This window comes from Choloepus didactylus, chromosome 8, assembly GCF_015220235.1.
Source record: "Choloepus didactylus isolate mChoDid1 chromosome 8, mChoDid1.pri, whole genome shotgun sequence".
Taxonomy (NCBI): domain Eukaryota; kingdom Metazoa; phylum Chordata; class Mammalia; order Pilosa; family Megalonychidae; genus Choloepus; species Choloepus didactylus.
This window is the reverse complement of record NC_051314.1, coordinates 145,101,332-145,119,905: the sequence shown is the minus strand read 5'-3', so window position 1 is coordinate 145,119,905 and position 18,574 is coordinate 145,101,332. Positions and strand designations below refer to the sequence as shown.

The 18,574-nt window shown below is 46.1% G+C and overlaps 1 protein-coding gene across 3 annotated transcripts in view; it reads left to right on the top strand.

Moving 5' to 3' along the window:
- Positions 1 to 18,574, top strand: part of FAM171A1 (family with sequence similarity 171 member A1) — a 152,155-nt gene that overhangs the window by 90,365 nt on the left and 43,216 nt on the right. For 2 of the 3 annotated variants that reach the window (XM_037845755.1, XM_037845758.1), the window contains 3 exons: positions 2,904 to 2,996; positions 13,028 to 13,186; positions 18,023 to 18,199. In XM_037845755.1, coding sequence (XP_037701683.1) covers positions 2,904 to 2,996; positions 13,028 to 13,186; positions 18,023 to 18,199 — 429 coding nt within the window. The remainder of the gene's footprint in view (positions 1 to 2,903; positions 2,997 to 13,027; positions 13,187 to 18,022; positions 18,200 to 18,574) is intronic. The other variant, XM_037845756.1, reaches the window with a different exon arrangement.

Here is an 18,574-nt window from a genome sequence, read left to right as displayed (position 1 = left end):
TAAATGAAATCCTTGAACAGATTTCCAGGACCTTCCCATGTTTCTGACTATTCTCTTCTCGTCAATATAATAAAGATAATCTTAAATAGGATCTAACAGAAAATGGGACCAAAATTAGGCTGGTTGATGGTGAAAACTGCAAAGTTATCCATTGTTTTCTTGCATATTTTTGGAAGTCAACACACTTTTGGCATTCCAGATGATTGGGGGCAAGGAAGAGAAAAGAGCTCAGAGCCTCTTCTGAAAATGAAACTTTCCTTACTACGTGCACACAATATTTTTGTTTGCGTGAGCATTCTTAGGAGATTTTGGAGTGGATTTCTTTCTTCTTCCTTGACAATAGTTCCGGAGCATGTGCTGATTTTTTCCCTTTAAAGTAAGGGAGTGTAAACTGAGGGATGGGAGGGGACATGCAGCATCAGGAAAACACCCTTTACCTTTGGTAACCAGATAAAAGCAATTTTTTGTCAAAAAAAAAAATTTAATTCACCGTAATCATTTCCATCTCCTTAGCCCTTGCCCTAGTCCAGGCCTTGGACTCTTGCAGGGGCTCTGGCCGGGTCTCCTGCCATTTGTCCACCCTTCAGACCACCCCCCACACCACTGAGATTTAGTGCCCTAAATACGTCGTCCTATGCAACACACCTGCCTGGACTCCTTCGGGCTGAGGATGAGGCTCTGACTAAGTACACCCAGCCTCCTTCCCCCTACATTTCTCATGGTCTCGCCTCTCTGGGCAACTCCGTCTTCTCTGAAGGAGTCTGCATCTTTCCTTCTGGAAAGGTCATGGAAGCCAATACATCTGGAGATGACAGATCCCAGGTGATTCTGGAGCTCCAGGTCCCCCAAGCCCAGTGAACACAGCAGCTCTGGGAGCTCCCAGGGGAGGGGATGGCCTAGGGGTCTGCACAAAAGTGGCTGCAGCCTTGCTCCTTCTTCCCGACCTGTAGGTGCCCCATGCCCTTAGGTGTGAGGATGGCCTGGGTCCAACAGCAGCAGGGAGTGGGAGTGAGGGTGGGATAGGAGGGGTAGGAAGGGACAGAAAACCCTGAGAGCCTTTGCTGTGACCAGTTCCTCTGATTCAGCCTCCCCCAACCCGGTGTGAACTCTTCTCCCAACTTTGAACTTCAAGGTCCATCCTTTTTTTTTTCTTTTTTTTTTTTTGGATTTGAGAAATAATTCACATACCACAAACTGCACCTGTTGAAACTTTACAATTCAGTCAGTTAATATATTCACAAGGTTGTATATTCACCACTATTTATTGACAGAATATTCCTCACTCCAAAGAGAAACCATGTACCTATTATCATGGACTTCCCAGCCCTTCCACCCCCAGTGCCTGGCAACCGTTAATCTACTCTCTGTCTATATGGGTTTGCCTATTCTAGATACTTCATATTAGTGGAATCATATAATATTTGTCCTTTTGTCCCTGGCTTATTTCACTCAATATAAAGTCTCCAAGTTTCCTCCATTTTGCTGCATGCTTCAGGACTTCACTCCTTTTTACGATAACGTAATATTCCATTGTCTGTATTATACCACACTGAGTTTATGGATTCATCTGTTGATGGATACTTGAGTTGTTTCCACTTTTTAGCTATTGTGAATAGTGCTGCTGTGCACACTTATGTACAAGTTTCCATATGGGTCTACGTTTTCATTTCTCTTGGGTATATACCTAGGAGTGGACCTGCCAGGTCACAGGGTAACTCTGTACTGAACTTTTTGAGGACCTGCCAGACTGTTTTCCACAGTGCCAAGGTGCATGCTTAGCTCTCTCATGGCACTTGCCACATCCTGCTTGTCTTACAGCTATTTATTGGGGGCCCTCATCCCCTTCTAGTGCATAACCCTTAATGGCCGAGGTGATCTTAACATTTCTTATCTGTTCCATGTGGGATCTAGCACTGGGCCTTGTATGTGGTGGCAATAAGTAACTTTTGGAAGGTGTGTGGTCCCCTGTTACGAGCCAGTGCTAAGTCACTGACATTCTTAGCCCTTGATATTTCTTGTTCCTGATATTTTCCCAAATTCCTGGCCTCACCATCCTCCTCTGTCACCTTGGCTTGGACTGGACAATGTCTAAGGGCCTCAGTCAGAGTCCATGCAGCATGATGGGTGAGAGGAGAGGCTGCAGGGTCAGGCTGCCTGAGTTCAAATCCTGGCCTCCAGCACTTAGCGGCTCGGGGTCTCGAGCAAGTTATTTAACCTCAGTTTCCTTGCCTATAAAATGGAGATATTAATAGTATCTATTTCATACAGTTATTTTGAGATTTAAATACATTACCAAAGGTAAAGCACTTTTGAAAGTACCTGGCTTGTTGGCAATGGCTCAGTAATGTCAGCAATTATAATCATTCCATAACACACTTACTTGTTTTCTCTTAAATTCATATGTTCTACCCAGAAACAGGCTTTGTGAAACTTCTAGTTGGAAGTCCAGGTACTGAAGCAAGAATTTAAAAATAGCCCAAATTTTGTAAACATCTTATTAGCTCCCAGGGTACAGGGGGAATATTCTTGTGCGGGGTACACACACTAACCTGAGCACATATTCTAGAAGCCTTTAATATTAATATTGAATGCTACATATTACCTATTCATGCAATATACACATCACAACTTTTAATACATTCCTAATGTAATGAAATTTAGGCACTCTATTAAAAACTTACAATGAATCAAAAAGTTGAGTATTAGTAGGGCAAGCAGTTGTTGTTTGAAAGATTACACCACCCTCGTGGCATGTTCAATGTCTTTTGCTAATTGTAATAAAAATCAATATTGTTGATTGATCTGACATCAGAGAATACCAAGAATTTGGAGTATTCACAAGATTGGACTGGGCTTTTTGGACTAAGCGTAAGAATTCCCATCTACCTGTTTTGTTTCTGCAGTGTTCTCCTCCCTGAGCCTCGGCCTGCTTCCAGAGAGATCCGCCACTCTGATGGTATATGAAGACGTCGTCCAGATAGTCTCAGGATTCCAGGGTAAGCAGAGATTCCACCTGAGTGTAAAAGGGAGTGGGAGTGGGGGACCAGCGATTAGAACCTGGTGTGGGACCAGCTCATCGTCAGACGATGAGGCCGTGAACGCACTCATGGTTGGGTCTCAGCGACTGTTGTTCCTTTGAGCGCACAGCACGTCTGAAATGTGGTTAAACTGTCCTCTAATTTCTTTAGGGGGTGAGAGAAAAGCAGGAGCTCCACTCTCTCTCCACTACCACATCTCACTGCTCTCCAAGGAGAGAGGAAATTAATATTGTTTGGGTCACAGTCCGGGAGGTCTCCCTTGGCAGTGGTCAGGGCCATTCTCTTAAACGTTAATAAGCAGTCGAGCATGGATTCTTCCTCTCTCTTGCCCCCTTGATTTTTAAATGTCTCACATGTAGTGATGTGTTCCAGTTTGCTAATGCTGCCTTTTCGCACAACACCAGAAATGGATAGGCTTTTATAAAGGGGTTTTATTTGGTTACAAAGCTACAGTCTTGAGGCCATAAAGCATCCAAGGTAACACATCAGCAATCGGGTACCTTCACTGGAAAATGACCAACGGCGTCCCAGAAACCTCTGTTAGCTGGGAAGGCATGTGGCTGGCATCTGCTCCAAAGCTCTGGTTTCAAAATGGCTTTCTCCCAGGGCTTGCTCTCTAGGCTGCCACTTCTCAAAAATGTCACTCTTAGTTGCTCTTTGGGCATTTGTCCTCTCTTAGCTTCTCCGGAGCAAAAGTCTGCTTTCAAAGGCCATCTCCAAAATGTTTCTGTAAGCTGCAGCTCCTCTCTCAGCTCCTGTGTGTTCTTCATATGTCCCTCTTGGCTGTGGCAAGCTTGCTCCTTCTGTCTGAGCTTACATAGGGCTCCAGTAAACTAATCAAGGCCCAGGCTGAATGGGCGAGGCCACACCTCCATGGAAATCTTCCAATCAGAGTCATCACCCACAGTTGGGTGGGTCGCATCTACATGGAAACAACCAAAGAATTACAATCTAATCAACACTAATGCATCTGCCCACACAAGATTCCATCAAAGATAATGGCGTTTTGGGGGACATAATACATTCAAACTGGAACATGATGTCTGTAAGTCTCTAACGCTTCCTGACTCCCACTGTTCTTACAAGGAAACTGATACAAAGGGCTTGAGAAACTTGCCATTGAGTTAGTATTGGGGACAACACTTGTGAATTTTATTTTATTTTCCTATTGGCTAATCATGTTGAGCATCTTTTCATGTGCGTTTTGGAATTTGTGTATCTTCCTCAGAGAAATGTCTATTCAAGTCATTGGCCCATTTTTTAATTGGGCTGTTTGTCTTTTTCTTCTGGAGTTGAAGGGTTTCTTGATATTCTGAATATTAAATCCTTATCAGATATGTGGCTTCCAAATATGTTCTCTTAATGTGTCAGTTGTCATTTTATTTTTTTTGATAAAGTGCTTTGAGAACACTTGGTTTACATTTTTTACAGAGTTCACATTAGTGGTATCATACAATAGCTGTCCTTTTGTGTCTGACTTATTTCACTCAACATTACATCTTCAAGGTTCATCCATGTTGTCATGTTTCATGACCTCATTCTTTCTCATTGCTGCACAGTATTCCATTGTAGGTATGTACCACTGTTTATTTATCCACTCATCTGATGTAGGAGATAGCAGGTTTTCACAGTAGCGTTTGTTGAAGAGACTATACTTTCCCAGTTGAGTGCTCTGTCCTCCTTTGTCAAAAATCAGATGGCCATAAATGTGAGAGATGATTTCTGTGCTCTCATTTTAATTCCATTGGTCTATATTTTCTGTCCTTGTGTTGGTACCATGCTCTTTTGATTATTGTGGCTTTGTAATAAGTTTTAACACCAAGAAGTGTGAGTCCTCCAACTTTGTTCTTCTTTTTCAAGGTGATGACTTTGGCTATTTGGGCTTCTTTAGTCTTCTATCTAAATTTGATGTTTGTCTTTTTCATTTCTGCAAAGGCAGCTCTGGGAATTTAAATTATGGTTGCCTTGAATCTGTAAATCACTTTGAGTAGAATTGACATCTTAACAATGTTTAGTCTTCCCATGCATAAACATGGAATGTCCTTCCATTTATGTAGGGTCTTCTTTAATTCCTTTTAGCAATGTTCTTCAGTTGTCTGTGTACAAATCCTTTATATCTTTGGTTAAATTTATTCCTAGATATTTGAGTTTTTAGTTGACATTGTAAATACAATATTTTTCTATATTTTCTCTTTGGATTCTTCATTACTTATCTATAGAAACACTACTGATTTTTGCATGTTGGTCTTGTATCCTCCCAATTTGCTGAATTCATTTGTTAGTTCTAATAGCTTTGTTGTGAATTATTCAGGATTCTCCATGTATAGGATCATGTCATCTGCAAAAAGTGAAAGTTTTACTTCTTCTTCCTTTCCTATTTGGATGCCTGGAGCATCCTCCTCCACCATCTTCCCCTAGAGTTCAGTGATGGATTCCTTGAAGTGAGGAAGTAGTTGTGCTTCTTCCTAAATTCCTCACCAATGTTGGAAGGTTTAGGCATAAAATCTGGTTGAACCATGGCTGGTCTCTTTTAGAATCCAGCCCAGTTGAAGATGACAACAAGAGACTAAAGGTTGTAATTAATGACACAGATATGCCGCAATCAACCCTTTATTTCAGGGTGTAGATTAAGGTATTCAGAGCACACTTTAAACCTGGAGAGTGAGGAACTTGGAATTTATGAATTGCCTGGGTGAGGCTTCTTGTTGCTTTAGAGTTGAAGACCTGCCTGTCTTTTCCAAAGTGCTGAGCACATGGAACCCACAGCTCCTGTGACCCAGCCCTGTTGGACCTCTGCTGGTTCTGGCCAAATACAACAAAATTTTTATTTTCAACAAAATATTGAAAGAGGGAGTTTGACCACCATGTCACAGCAGCTTATGTCATATCTTCTTTTTAGATATGCCTTAACCATTTATTTTTTCATAGCCTTGAATGTTTTGATTTTTTTTCCCTCTAACACTTTATTTTGAAATAATTTCAAACTTACAGGACAGTTGCAAAAAATAGTATAAATCCCAAACATAGAACTGCAACAAACCTCCATCACCCTAGGTACCCAGATCCACCAATTTTAACATTTTGCTACATTTTCTATATCATTCTGGCCATCCATCCCTCCATCCTTCTATCCATCCATTTTCTAAAGAATGTTTTAATTTTTCAAAACAAAAATAACTGACTACCTATGATGTGCTACATATTGTTCTAAGGGCTGTAGCAACCAAAATTTTCATTATCTGCTTATGAATGTAAAAATATTTCTCTTCCTTTGAACTAGTCTTTCTCCTATGCTTACCTTGTCCTTAAAGCCAATCACCACCTACCGTCTTTTTACCCATTCTTATTCTTTGTTGTAGTTTTCTTCACCTTTTCTGAATTGCCCAATCTCTCCTTGAGATGCTGGTCCATACCATGACATCAGGTAGAAGGTTTTCAAGCCACTGGGCATCTGGGCTTCTGTGGGGTGAACCTGCCATTGGCCTCGGGCAGCCCAGTCAGTGTCCAGCAGGAAGACAGCCAGGGGGCCTGAAGAGCTGGGTGGTAGAGGACAGCCTGTTTGCAATGTCCAGAGGAACCCAAGCCCAGTGCCTGCCCAAAGCCTTCCCGTATCCTCTGGGGCTCCTGGGACACCCTCCTCAAACCCCCTCCCACCTCTCCTCTGAGCTCCCCCTGCTTCCTGGCCTCAGTGTTCTTGAGCACACAGGCTCCCTGCAGCCCCCTCAAGGCTGGGTTTTCACACAGTAGGGCTCCTCATTGCTCCCCTTTAGCACTTTTAAATCACTTCTCCTGCTTTGTCCTCCCCTGATTCCAGCTCCTCGGAAGCTGGCTGTGCTGCATGCCCCTGGTCTCTGGGTTAGTTTCCTCCTGGACTGGAGACTTCAGCTCCTGGTTCCCTGCCTGGTCCACCCTGCTCCTGACATTGTTTCTCAGTGACTTTAGCATACCTGCAGGCGACCACCTGTACCCGAGTGGCCGATCTACTCCCCTGGTTCTTTTCTTTCACTCATTGCACTTACCCACCTCCACATTCTCACCCTAGACCTTATGATGCCAGCAGATGTCCTTCCTCTGAGCTCATCCACCCTGCTGACCCCTTCCCGACAGCAGCTCTGGCACTCGGACCCCCAGTGCGCTGACCCCCACCCTCTTACCTGCCCCACCTCCCTCCTGTGCCGTGTCCCTCCCCACCGAGCTCAGACGTCACAGTCCACTGCTGGGATCCCTCCCTTGCAGATGCCCTGAACTCTCCTGACCTTCCTTCTTCCCTCTGTCATCACTGCCTGACAATAAATTCTGACCCTGGTTGACCTTGACCCAGTGTGGATGCAGCAGAGCCACCAAGTGAGCTGGAGAAACCTAGCTGCAGAGACGGGATGCACATCTGGCTCACTTTGCCACAGACACTCATGGGTGCTCAGCCCTGCAGGGTAGGGGAAATGCCCTGGTGGCTTGTTTCCTGCCTCTCCGAGGTGCATTTTGGGTGATGAGTAGGATATGCGAATAGAGATGATGGAGAGGCACTTCAGACACAGAAAACTGCATGAACAAATTATGGAGAAACAGAGAGCTGTGTGGTCCTGTCTGACTGTGGGTGGGGGCTGACTGGCAGTAAGCAGAGCATCTATTTTGAGGCAGGCGTAGTGATAGGAAGGGACCAGAGGCTGGAATGAAAAGAATTCCCTTCTGCCTCTTGCAAGCACAGTGACTCAACCAAAGTTTCATCATCCATAAAGAGGGAGAGAGTCACTTCCTTACAGGGTTGTTGCAAATATTAAGTGAAATAATATGGAAACAAAAACTTTGTAGATTCTTAAGACTGGTCTATGCCCCTGTTCTAGTTTGCTAATGCTGCTGGAATGCAAAACACCAGAAATGGACTGGCTTTTATAAAGGGGGTTTATTTGGTTACACAGTTACAGTCTTAAGGCCATGAAATGTCCAAGGTACCTCAACAATCAGGTACCTTCACTGGAAGATGGCCAATGGCTCTGGAAAACCTGTTACCTGGGAAGGCATGTGGCTGGCGTCTGCTCCAAGTTCTGGTTTCAAAATGGCTTTCTCCCAGGATGTTCCTCTCTAGGCTTCAGCTTCTCTCCAAAATGTCACTCTCAGTTGCTCTTGGGATGTTTGTCCTCTCTTAGTTCCTCTGGAGCAAAAGTCTGCTAAGCTGAAGCTCCTCTCTCAGTTCCAGTGCGTTCTTCAAAGTGTCCCTCTTGGTTGTAGCTCCTCTTCAAAATGTCACTCACAGTTGCACTGAGTTCCTTCTGTTTGCCAGTTCATTCATATGGCTCCAGTAATTTAATTTAGACCCACCCTGAATGGGTGGGGTAACACCTCCATGGAAATTATCCAATCAGAATCATCACTCACAGTTGGGTGGGGCGCATCTCCACAGAAACACTCAAAGAATTACAATCTAATCAACACTGATAACATCTGCCCACACAAGATTACATCAAAGATAATGGCATTTGGGGGACATAATACATTCAGACTGGCATAGCCCCTCACTTAGAGGAGAATAGGTTGGGTCTCTATTGGTCTACTTTCATCTTGTCATCGTTGCTGTCAGTGTTGATTCCATAAGTGGTGGAAGCCCATTGACGATTTCTGGGCAGGGAAAGGACCTGATCAGAGTGGCATTTTGGAATGGTCTAGAGGGGTGAGTGGATGAAATGGAAAGGGTAAGGCTGAAGCAGAGGGGCCAGTTAGGAGATGTTTAGTTCAAGCAAGGGGTATTGTAGATTCCAGCAAGAGTGAAGTCAGAGAAGAAGGTGGTGCTGGAAATGCTGATAAGGAAAGAGTGGCCAGTCTTGGATGATGAGCGAATGTGCAAGATAAAAAGAAGATAGAAACTAAAGATGATGACTAGGAATGAAATCTGGGTGTTGGGAGTGTGAGGAATTGTTGCAGGGAGAGAAGGTGGATATTGACTGCAAGGGCCCAGGTGGGCATCTGTGTTCAGTTCACAGAGGGGACTGCAGGTCAGGAGCTTGGTAAGAGATCAAGGCAACGTCCCAGACTGTGGTTATGGAGAGGTCACAAGGGGGAGAGTACAGACACAGCAGGGGCCATCGCGGCAGCCCTTTAGGAACTGAGGTAGACAGAGAAAGAGGATACTACAAAGGAGAAGTTGGGAAGACTCTGGAGAGAATCAGGGTACACAGCCCTGGATACCAGGAAGGGGGTGCTCCCAGCGGGGGGTAAACAGCGTTGGTCACTGTGAGGAGGTCGGCAACAAGAATGAAGGCTGAGAAGTGCTCATGGGGTTTGCAGATTGCATGGTTGTCAGTTGCCCTTCGAAGGGGCAGCGTGTGCTATGGGTAGAAGCCGGACCAGGGGGCTGGCTGGAAGGAGAGAAGGCATTCGCTTAGGGGACTAACAGGATTAAAGTAATGTCACATTGTTATTTTCTAGATGGAGAAGAAATATGAATATTTGTTGGTTGGGAGGGATAGCCTATAGAGCAAGAGATTGTTGATGAAGGCAAGAGTAGTTGGTTGAGCCAAGTCTTGAAATAAACAAGCAAGTGGAAGGTAAGAGGGAGGAGCCTGGGGTTGGGCTTTGTGGAAAGTAGGAACACATTTTTCCTGAGAAACAAACAAGTGCTAGAGGGGAAGAGGGAAGAAGACAGTTTTGTAGTGCAGAGAGAGGAAGTGGTGGCCCTGAATTTTCAGTAAAGTAGGGGATGAGCATTTGGAGGATGGGTGGATGGATGGATGGATGGAGGGAGGGAGGGATGGGTGGATGGATGGATGCGTGGATGGATGGATGGATGGACGGAGGGAGGGAGGGAGGGATGGGTGGATGGAGGGAGGGATGGATGGATGGATGGATGGAGGGAGGGATGGGTGGATGGATGGAAGGAGGGATGGATGGATGGAGGGATGGGTAGAAGGATGGATGGATGGTTGGATGGAGGGATGGGTGGATGGATGGAGGGGGGATGGGTGGATGGATGGAGGGAGGGATGGGTGGGTGGATGGATGGATGGAGGGATGGGTGGATGGATGGAAGGAGGGATGGATGGATGGATGGAGGGATGGGTGGAAGGATGGATGGATGGTTGGATGGAGGGATGGGTGGATGGATGGAGGGGGGATGGGTGGATGGATGGAAGGAGGGATGGATGGATGGAGGGAGGGATGGGTGGATGGATGGATGGATGGTTGGATGGAGGGATGGGTGGATGGATGGAGGGGGATGGGTGGATGGATGGAGGGAGGGATGGGTGGATGGATGGATGGATGAATGGATGGATGGATGGAGAACAGAGGACATTTGAATTTAGAAGGAGGTATCCAGAGATCCAGACAAGAAAACAGTCCTCTCTCGGTCCTTCCATCCCCACCCTATCAAGCCCTTTCTGAAATATGTACAGTTTAGCAGCATGAATACAGGAATTTAGGCTTAAGAACAAACTGTTCCCTTCACCCTTACCTCCCACATACACACTTTAGATTTTATTTGCACCATAGCTCAGAATAGCTTAGACTCTTACATTCCTCAGAAGTGTCTTTGGCCACTTCATCAGTCCTGGGCTTTCCCTGTCCTCCATGGGAGAGGGTCTGTATAGGATCCTTCATGGCAGGGGCCCAACAGCTGAGTCAGCCACTGGACTCTTACAGAATCTGCTGCAACCGCAGCAGGTAGACCCCGATGTCTGGCCAGGATCACATTGTCCTGTACCAGAGAGGAAGCGGGAGGCAGCAGGGTGGGGGGAATGGCGCGGGGTGGGGTGGGAAGAGGCAGCATGAGGTGCTGGAGAATGAGAGGAGGACCCTAAGTGGGGGCAGCCTTGGTTCACGGTTCTGTAGGTCCCAAGCCAGCCCCCGTGAGGGTGCTTGGCCCTGGCTTCAGTATGACTCCCCCCTCTGATTTTCAGCAACCCCCCCTTGCCTCTTTGTCAAGTTTGAGTAGGTTTCTGTCCCAACCACTAAAGGTGGCCTGACAAGGATGCCAGCCTTCCCTTGTCCCCTGGGCCCTTCCTAGGCCTGCAGGGTCACACACAGGGTCCCAGCCTGTGCTGGGATCAAGAAAGAGAAAGTGTAGACAAGTGCTCGGCTGCATTCCGCTTTCTGCCTTGACCCTCAGGAAAATGAGCTGCCTCCTGGCCCTGTCCTAAGACACACATTCTTCCTGCCTCCTATTAGCAGAGCGCTTTGCCTCTGCCTTTCCATGGTGAGAGGCACAGCCCTGCCTGGGGCATGTTGACTGATGGGCATCAGCTGCATCATTTAGACCGAAAAACAGTGGGGAAAGGAGACTAAAGTCCCAGAAAGTCCCCCATCACTGAGAAAAACCAGCAGGAGGCAGTGACTGTTGCCATGTAACTGGGGTGAGGAGATGAGCAAGAAACAGCCAGGAGAAGCAGGCTGCCCCCAGCAGGGCCTGGCTCTTGCTGAGTGTGGGACTGGAACTCCAGGCAGACCAAGGAGAAGACAGGGGCACAAAATCATTAGCATTCCTTAAGGTTAAGGTCAAAGGAAAGAAGAGCACACTGAGAAGGGAGTGAGAGAGAGTTAGATGTAGGTGCATGGATGTGGGTTGGTTTTAGGGATTAAGTGCAGGACGTTGATGTTCTGGAAAAAACCCGACTGTGTGTCCTGTTAGGTTCCTAGAGGTGACTGAGGTGGACGGGATCATGGTGACCATGGCCCCTGGCTCCCATCGGCTCCAGTCCAGGCATGTGTTCCTCGTGGTGGAGAACCAGTCACTGGACAGGTCTGGCCATGGATTTTAGGAGGTAGAGGGGGCACCGGGACTCTGAACCACGTACATAGCCATGACCTTCCCCAACGTCCATCCTGTGTGGGCGGCACATCCTGGGGGCTCTGCAGCCTCATCTGCAGGAGGAGAATTGGACTAGCTATGTTCCACTTCCCTTGAGCTCTAGAACTCCCTTCTTCAAGAATGCTTCTAGATAGGTTTATTGTGGCCCCCCATAAATTCTCTGTTCCAGGATTATAAGGACCCTGCAGGGGGTGTAAAGAACACCACCTTTGGGCAGGATAGTTGTAGAAGGACAGCTGGGGTTGGGGGACCCCAGGCCAAGCACCAGGGAGCTGTGGTCGACCACAGCCTAGGTGGGATGTCAAGGGGTCCATCACTTTGGGGGTATTGCCACAGGCTAATCTGGAGAAGTTACGTAACTCATTTCCACGAGTCTTTGTCTTGATGATGAATTACTCAGCACCTTTACACCTTGTGGTGACTGTCACCAAAGCATCAAGTTAAGCAGGTTCAGGTTTTATAATCAGAGCAGCATGGGGAACAAAGTAAAATCACAGAGGGCATAGCAAGGTGGTTGTCTGTCCAGCCCAGGGGCTGACTGTCCTGCCCCCAGGGGTGGAGCTTGCAGAGGGAGCCTAATTTCAAGTCTCATCGCAAAATCCACAGCATAATCTGTCCCTGGTAGGACACAACTGCCCGGAATAGAGGTGGCTGGGATGCCAATCGCAGCCTTCACAGAGGATGGGGTTCATGACTGCTGGTTCTTGTCTGCAGATCTTCTCAAGTTGAGCAGCCCATTCCTTTACTCCATTTCAGCTTAGTCTGTGAAGTTAAACCAGATTATACCAGGAAGAGTAAGGACATGTTTGTAACAGCGTAAAAGGATAGCTCTTGCATTGTTTGTATAAAGAGATTGTCGTCTACTTGTTCATTTGCATCGATTTTCTTTCTCAGAACATTGCCCCTATCCATAGGAAATTCTGTGCAGTGAAATAAGCTGCTCACAAATAGAACTTGGAAGCCTTTTTGCCAAAAAAAACAAATAACATCCTGTGTCAAAACAACTGTGACAATGCGCTATTATTTCTCTCCTCGTAACAGCATGTTGTCACAGCTCTGTGTCGGGCCTGAGTGGGGGGTGATGTGGAAAGGGAAGGGGGGCACGTGCTGAAACCCTGGAGGGCACTTCCTGGTCTCCTTTGTCTCCGGGCGAACCTGCTCCTCCGGGAGGTAACACAGGTGCATCTCCGCAGGTGCCCGTCCCCAGCCACGCGTGCATTTCCAGAGGAGAGCCCTGCGGCTGCCTGAGAACACCAGCTACAGCGACCTGACCGCCTTCCTCACAGCCACCAGTGCCCCCGCCCAAGTGGGCAGCTTTCCTTATTTGCGAGGACTGGATGGAAACGGGACAGGTACTTGTGTGTCTCTTCCCTTCCAAGCCGTGGCTTCTGGGTGCTCGTCATTGTAGCTGGAAGCCCTGGAACAAAACGGGAGGACCCAGCGGAGTCACCGAGGGGGCCCGTCTGCCAGTTCATGTCTGTAGAACGGTGTCACCTCACAGTGTTTTGGGAAATTATAGTGAATTTTAGTGAGTTTGTCCCCTCGAGGCTTTCTGTAGTTCCCACATGCTTTGTGAGAGGTTTACACGTGACTATGAGGTGCACCTCCTCTGAGTTCCTTTGTTGTACTAAATATATTCAATTCAGAGAAATTCATATCATTGCATTGTGTTTTTGAAATAGCGTAAGTCAGAGCTATGCGTTTCCTGCCCTCTGTCGTCTGCCTGCCCCCGCTCCCGAGATGTGTGGCTGGTGGCACGTGGCCTGCCCAGTGCCAGGCAGAGAAGTGCCTGTCCCAACTGGGAGGGGAGGGGTGGCACTGGGGCTCAGCCTAAAGCCTGCAATTAGGAGATGAGCCTGCTCCCCCTGCAGCCCCACCTCCAGGCCCTGCGGGCACTCGGAGTAGGAGAAGTGGCCAGCCGCTGCCCTAGGTCCATCCAGCTCTTCTCATCTCTTGCACCCCCCTTAACTTCCTTCTCTGCCTTAGCTCTGGAATGAGCTACAGGCTTTGTAAGTTGACTTGGAATCCTCTTCTGAGAGCTAAGTCAGCCCAGTCATTATCAGCCTGTCATGGCCTGACACACAGAGTCAAAGGTCAGAGAAATTAAAAACCATCAGCCAAAAGCTAGAAACCCATGCCTTGTCAGAAAAAGACTGGTGAGGTTTGCCTTCAGTCTGTACTCACATCCAGCAGTGTGGCCACAAGGTACCTGGGGCTAAACCAGCCCCGTCCTCACCGCAGTCCACCAAGAGGTTCTGGGATCCGCAGTCCACCGACAGCATAAAATTGAAAACCAGGGACAGTAGGGTTAAATCCCACTAGGTGAATCAGTTGTTGCATTTCCCAAGGACGCTTTTATTTAATTTCACTTAATTTTCCCATGCTTTCCATAAACCAATTATTCTGAAAAGGATTTCTAACCTAGAGCATCTGATTCATTCTGTAGAATGTTAATAAGGTTCTGGTTAGGGATTAAGGAGACCTGGTGATTTTTTGCTCCATTTTCTTCCCTTTGGGGTACCTGTTTTCAAAAGTGTTCCTTCTTCCTTTGATTTTTATAGGCGGATGACGCAATATGTAAGTAATTTACCATCCTACAGATGCAAAGCGGTCATCTTAAGGAAGCAGTATCGAAAGAAGTTTAATTATTCTTTGGCAGTGCAGGCTGGGGAGAAAAGGATTGTTTATGGGAGCACAATGACATCCAGCCTGAGACTGTCAGAAAGCCACCCCCCAAGCTCCCTGTGAAATGGTGTGCAGCCATAAAACCCCCAGCTTGGAGGCACTCCCTGGGTCCCTGCGGCTCATTAACTCCTCTAGGTTCCACTTCCAAAGCAGTTAGATAAATTATGAAATCTGAGAAGACTTGAAAACAGGAACACAGAGAACATGGGATTATTGATTTTAGCGGCATTTGGTTTCAAATGACTCAGTTATTTCAGAGGAAAGAGAGCAGGACTTTGGAAGGTTACGCTAAACTTCTTTTCCACTGAAATAACTGGTCAGTTGGCCTAGAAAGAATCAGCCCTTCTCCAGTCCTGGGGGAGATGCCGTCACTCCGTTCCCATATTGACCCCAGCAGCTAGTCAGCCAGGTGTCTGTCTCCAGGTGCACTTGGCTTATAACTTCTCTGTGTCCCTCAGTTATTTGCATCCTGTCTCATCAAAGGCATCGTAGAGATTTCAGCTTGGAGTGAGAGCCCAGACAAAACCTCTCTGTGAGGTGACCAGTCAGAACTGGGGCTCAGTGAAGGTGAACGGAGGCCCCAGGGTGAGTGGAAGGTGCTCCTGGGGGGTTTCCTTGGAGAGTCCTAAAGGGGGTAGTGTCCAGTTTAGAGGGGAGGTCCCAGGGTTGTACACAGACACACGGCCAATTCTGGCCACCTCCCGACCTGTCTGTCCCTTGGTTCCGTGGTCTTGTGCTTTCGTTGCACACTCAGGCCAAAGCACTTTCATAAACTCTCCCTCCCCTCATCTTCTAAGAAAGCAGGGCTTTTTTTATTATTATTATTATTTACTTATTTTTAGTTGAGGTAAACCATACATAGCATAAAAATCATTTTAACCATTTTAAGAGGACAATTCTTTGACATTAAGTACATTGGGAAGACTGCAAATTTCACCATGATCATCATCTCTAACCAAAACTCGTAACCACTATGCCGCTTTCTATCTCTATCCATGTGCTTATTCTAAGTATTTCATATAAGAGAGGTCATACGGTATTTGTCCTTTGTTGTCTGGCTCATTTCACTCAATATGATGTGTTCAGGGTTCATCATGTGCTAGCAGATATCAGCACTTCACTTCTTTTTCACAGCTGCATAATATTCCATCGTATGGATAGACCATGTTTTGTTTATCCATTCATCTGTTGATGGAAACTTGAGTTTCTTCCATCTTTTGGCTATTGTGTATATAAGTATACAAAAACTGTCTGAGCCCTGACTTTTAGTGCTCTGAGGTGTTTACTAGAAGTGGGATTGCCCAGTCAAATGGTAATTCTATACTTAAGTTTCTGAGGAATTGCCAAACTGTTTTCCACAGCAGTTGCACTATTTTATATTCCCATCAACAATGCATGAGGTTTCCTATTTCTCCATGTCCTCACTAACACTTGTTAATTTGAGTTTTTAAAATAATAGCCATCCTGGTGGATGTGAAGTGGTATCTTATTGTAGTTTTAATTGCATTTCTCTAATGGCTAATGCTATTGAGCATCTTTTCATATACTTTTGGTAATTTGAATATCTTCTTTGCAGAAATGTCTATTCAAATCCATGACCCATTTTTAAAGTTGGTGGATTGTCTTTTTGTTGTTGAATTGTAGGAGTTCTCTATACATTTTGGATATTACGCCCATATTAGATATATGGTTTCCAAATATTTTCTCCCATTCTGTAGGTTGCCTTCTCACTTTCTTGATAATGTCCTTCAATGCAAAAAAATTTTTATTTTAATGAAATCCATTGTATCTATTTTTTTCTTTTGTTGCTCATGCTTTTGGTGGAAAATCTAAAAATCCATTGCCCATTACAAGGTCCAACTGCCTTATTTTTTCAGATGAACAAAACATACCACAGAAGTGCAAAGTGACTTGCTGGGGTGGAGAGAATGGAGAAGCCCCCATTAGGAATCAGGTGGTATAGCTAAGGGGGAGAGAGGTGGATGAGGAGGTGGGAGCACTTTCCCATCCTACCTGCTGCCTCCTGTTCAGACAGCCTCCCTTGGGTTTTCTGGAGAGATACAGCACTACCTAATTAAAAATTTTATCTCTAAATACTTTATTCAAAGTTTGCCAAGCAACTTAATTTCTCTGTAGTATCAAGTAATATCTCACCGCGTGGTGCAGTGTGGGCATGGTGCAGAGTGGATGTGACTTGTGGGTGTGGGACAGTGAGGACGTGGTGCAGAGTGGACCTGACTGGTGTGGGTGTGGCACAGTGTGGACGGGGACACGATGTAGACAGTGTGGTCATGGTGCAGGTAGACATGGCACAGATGGAGCAGGGTACAGCGTGAATGTGGCACCCTGTGGATTTGGGGGGGGGGGGGGGGCAGTTGCCAAATTTATGTCACTGTCCACAAGATATTTTGACCAGAAACATAAATTCTGGACTTTGGTTTTCTGTATCCTAAAATGAAATGGCCGGATTAAAAGATTTCTGAGCTTGAATATATGTTTCCCACTTGGACCATCTGATGAGCTGTCCTTTCCCATGTCTTTTCCTTCACTGAAAACCAGAGACGGGGAGTAAACACAGAAGGTAGGGCTGCCATTTGCTGTGTTAAATTGCTCTAGGAGGGGGTTAGCTGTTGTTAAAACTCTAAAATGTCCTAGGTTTTCATAAAACATTTGAATTCAGTCTTAATTACAGGTAAGTACATAAGTAAGTACTAAATAAGAAATCCAAAATATGTTCTGATGTAGCTTAAAAAAATTTCATTACTGTGCTTCCTTTATTGTGTTCAAGGAAAGTTTAAAATGAATGACAATACATTTTAAAATGCAATCAAAAATGGATTGCTTAAGTGTATAAATATCACTCTCATAAGCATTCCCTAACCTATCTGGAAAGCAGACAGTCATTAAAGCATTGTCTTGGATAAAAGGCCTCTAATGTAGCATAATTGGTATATTAAATTCCCTTTAAACAGATCAAAATAACAGTGGCAACTAAAATAACTCATAAATATTTCAAGCCCAAATTTTCACCAGTATCCTTTTAGCAGAAGTCAGTTAATATTTTGAAGCAGTTCTTGAAGGTATTTTTAATTAAAAAAAGAAATTTATAAAAAGAATGTGAATTTAAAACATTTCGTTTCATTATGGCAGTTCGTCAGGTAATTATTTTCTGTGAGAAATTATTTTCAGGGATTTGCACGTTCACCTTATTACTGACAAGCTGAGCCAGGTAGTTGGAGTGGGCACACCTTCTGTGGAATCCCGGCTTTCCCACGAACTCGCGCCTGCTCTACAGCCAGCTGCCAGCGCTACTTACCCTTTCCGGGCCTCAGTTTCTTTATGTGTGAAATGGGGACGTTTCCTGCCTTCTGGGTTTCGGGCCGAGGATCAAGTATGGAAAGCGTTCAGCTTTGTAGCTGTCTAGGAGCTGCTCGGTGAGCTGCAGCCAGAAGCCTTCCACCGTGTGGGAACTTTCTGTGACTGAGAGTAACTCTCCCTTCCAGGAAACAGCACCCGCTACGAGCTGACCCCGGTGGCAGCCCTGAGCGTGCACTTGCTCAGCAGCGACGGGACGCCGGTGCCGGTGGACGGCCCCATTTATGTCACTGTGCCGCTGGCCACCCCGAGCAGCCTGAGGCACGATGCCTACGTCGCAGCCTGGCGGTTTGACCAGAAACTGGGTAAGACAGAGTCCCGGGCCGTCCTGGGGGCTCCTGTTCAGGAGCTCGGGGACGTCACCTGTCCTTGGAGGGCCACAGCGCACCGCGTGGTTTCTGGGGGAGTGACGCTCACCCCTTGAGCCAGCCAGGCCCCTCTTTGGAGTTTTTGTGTTTATTTGTTTGTTCCACATTTAATGCTAAACTACTTGAAAAGAATCTTTAAAGGCGATTAGGGGCTAAGGTTCTATCCCATCATCTTCATCTTTTTATTCTTTAGAAGGTTCAACTATTTCTCTCCATCCTGTGGCTTTCAGTTTCTGTTTCCTGAAAAAGAAAAAGCATTTGTCGAAATTGTGCAAAACAAGAAAATAAAAATTACCCACCGTCCTGCCACCT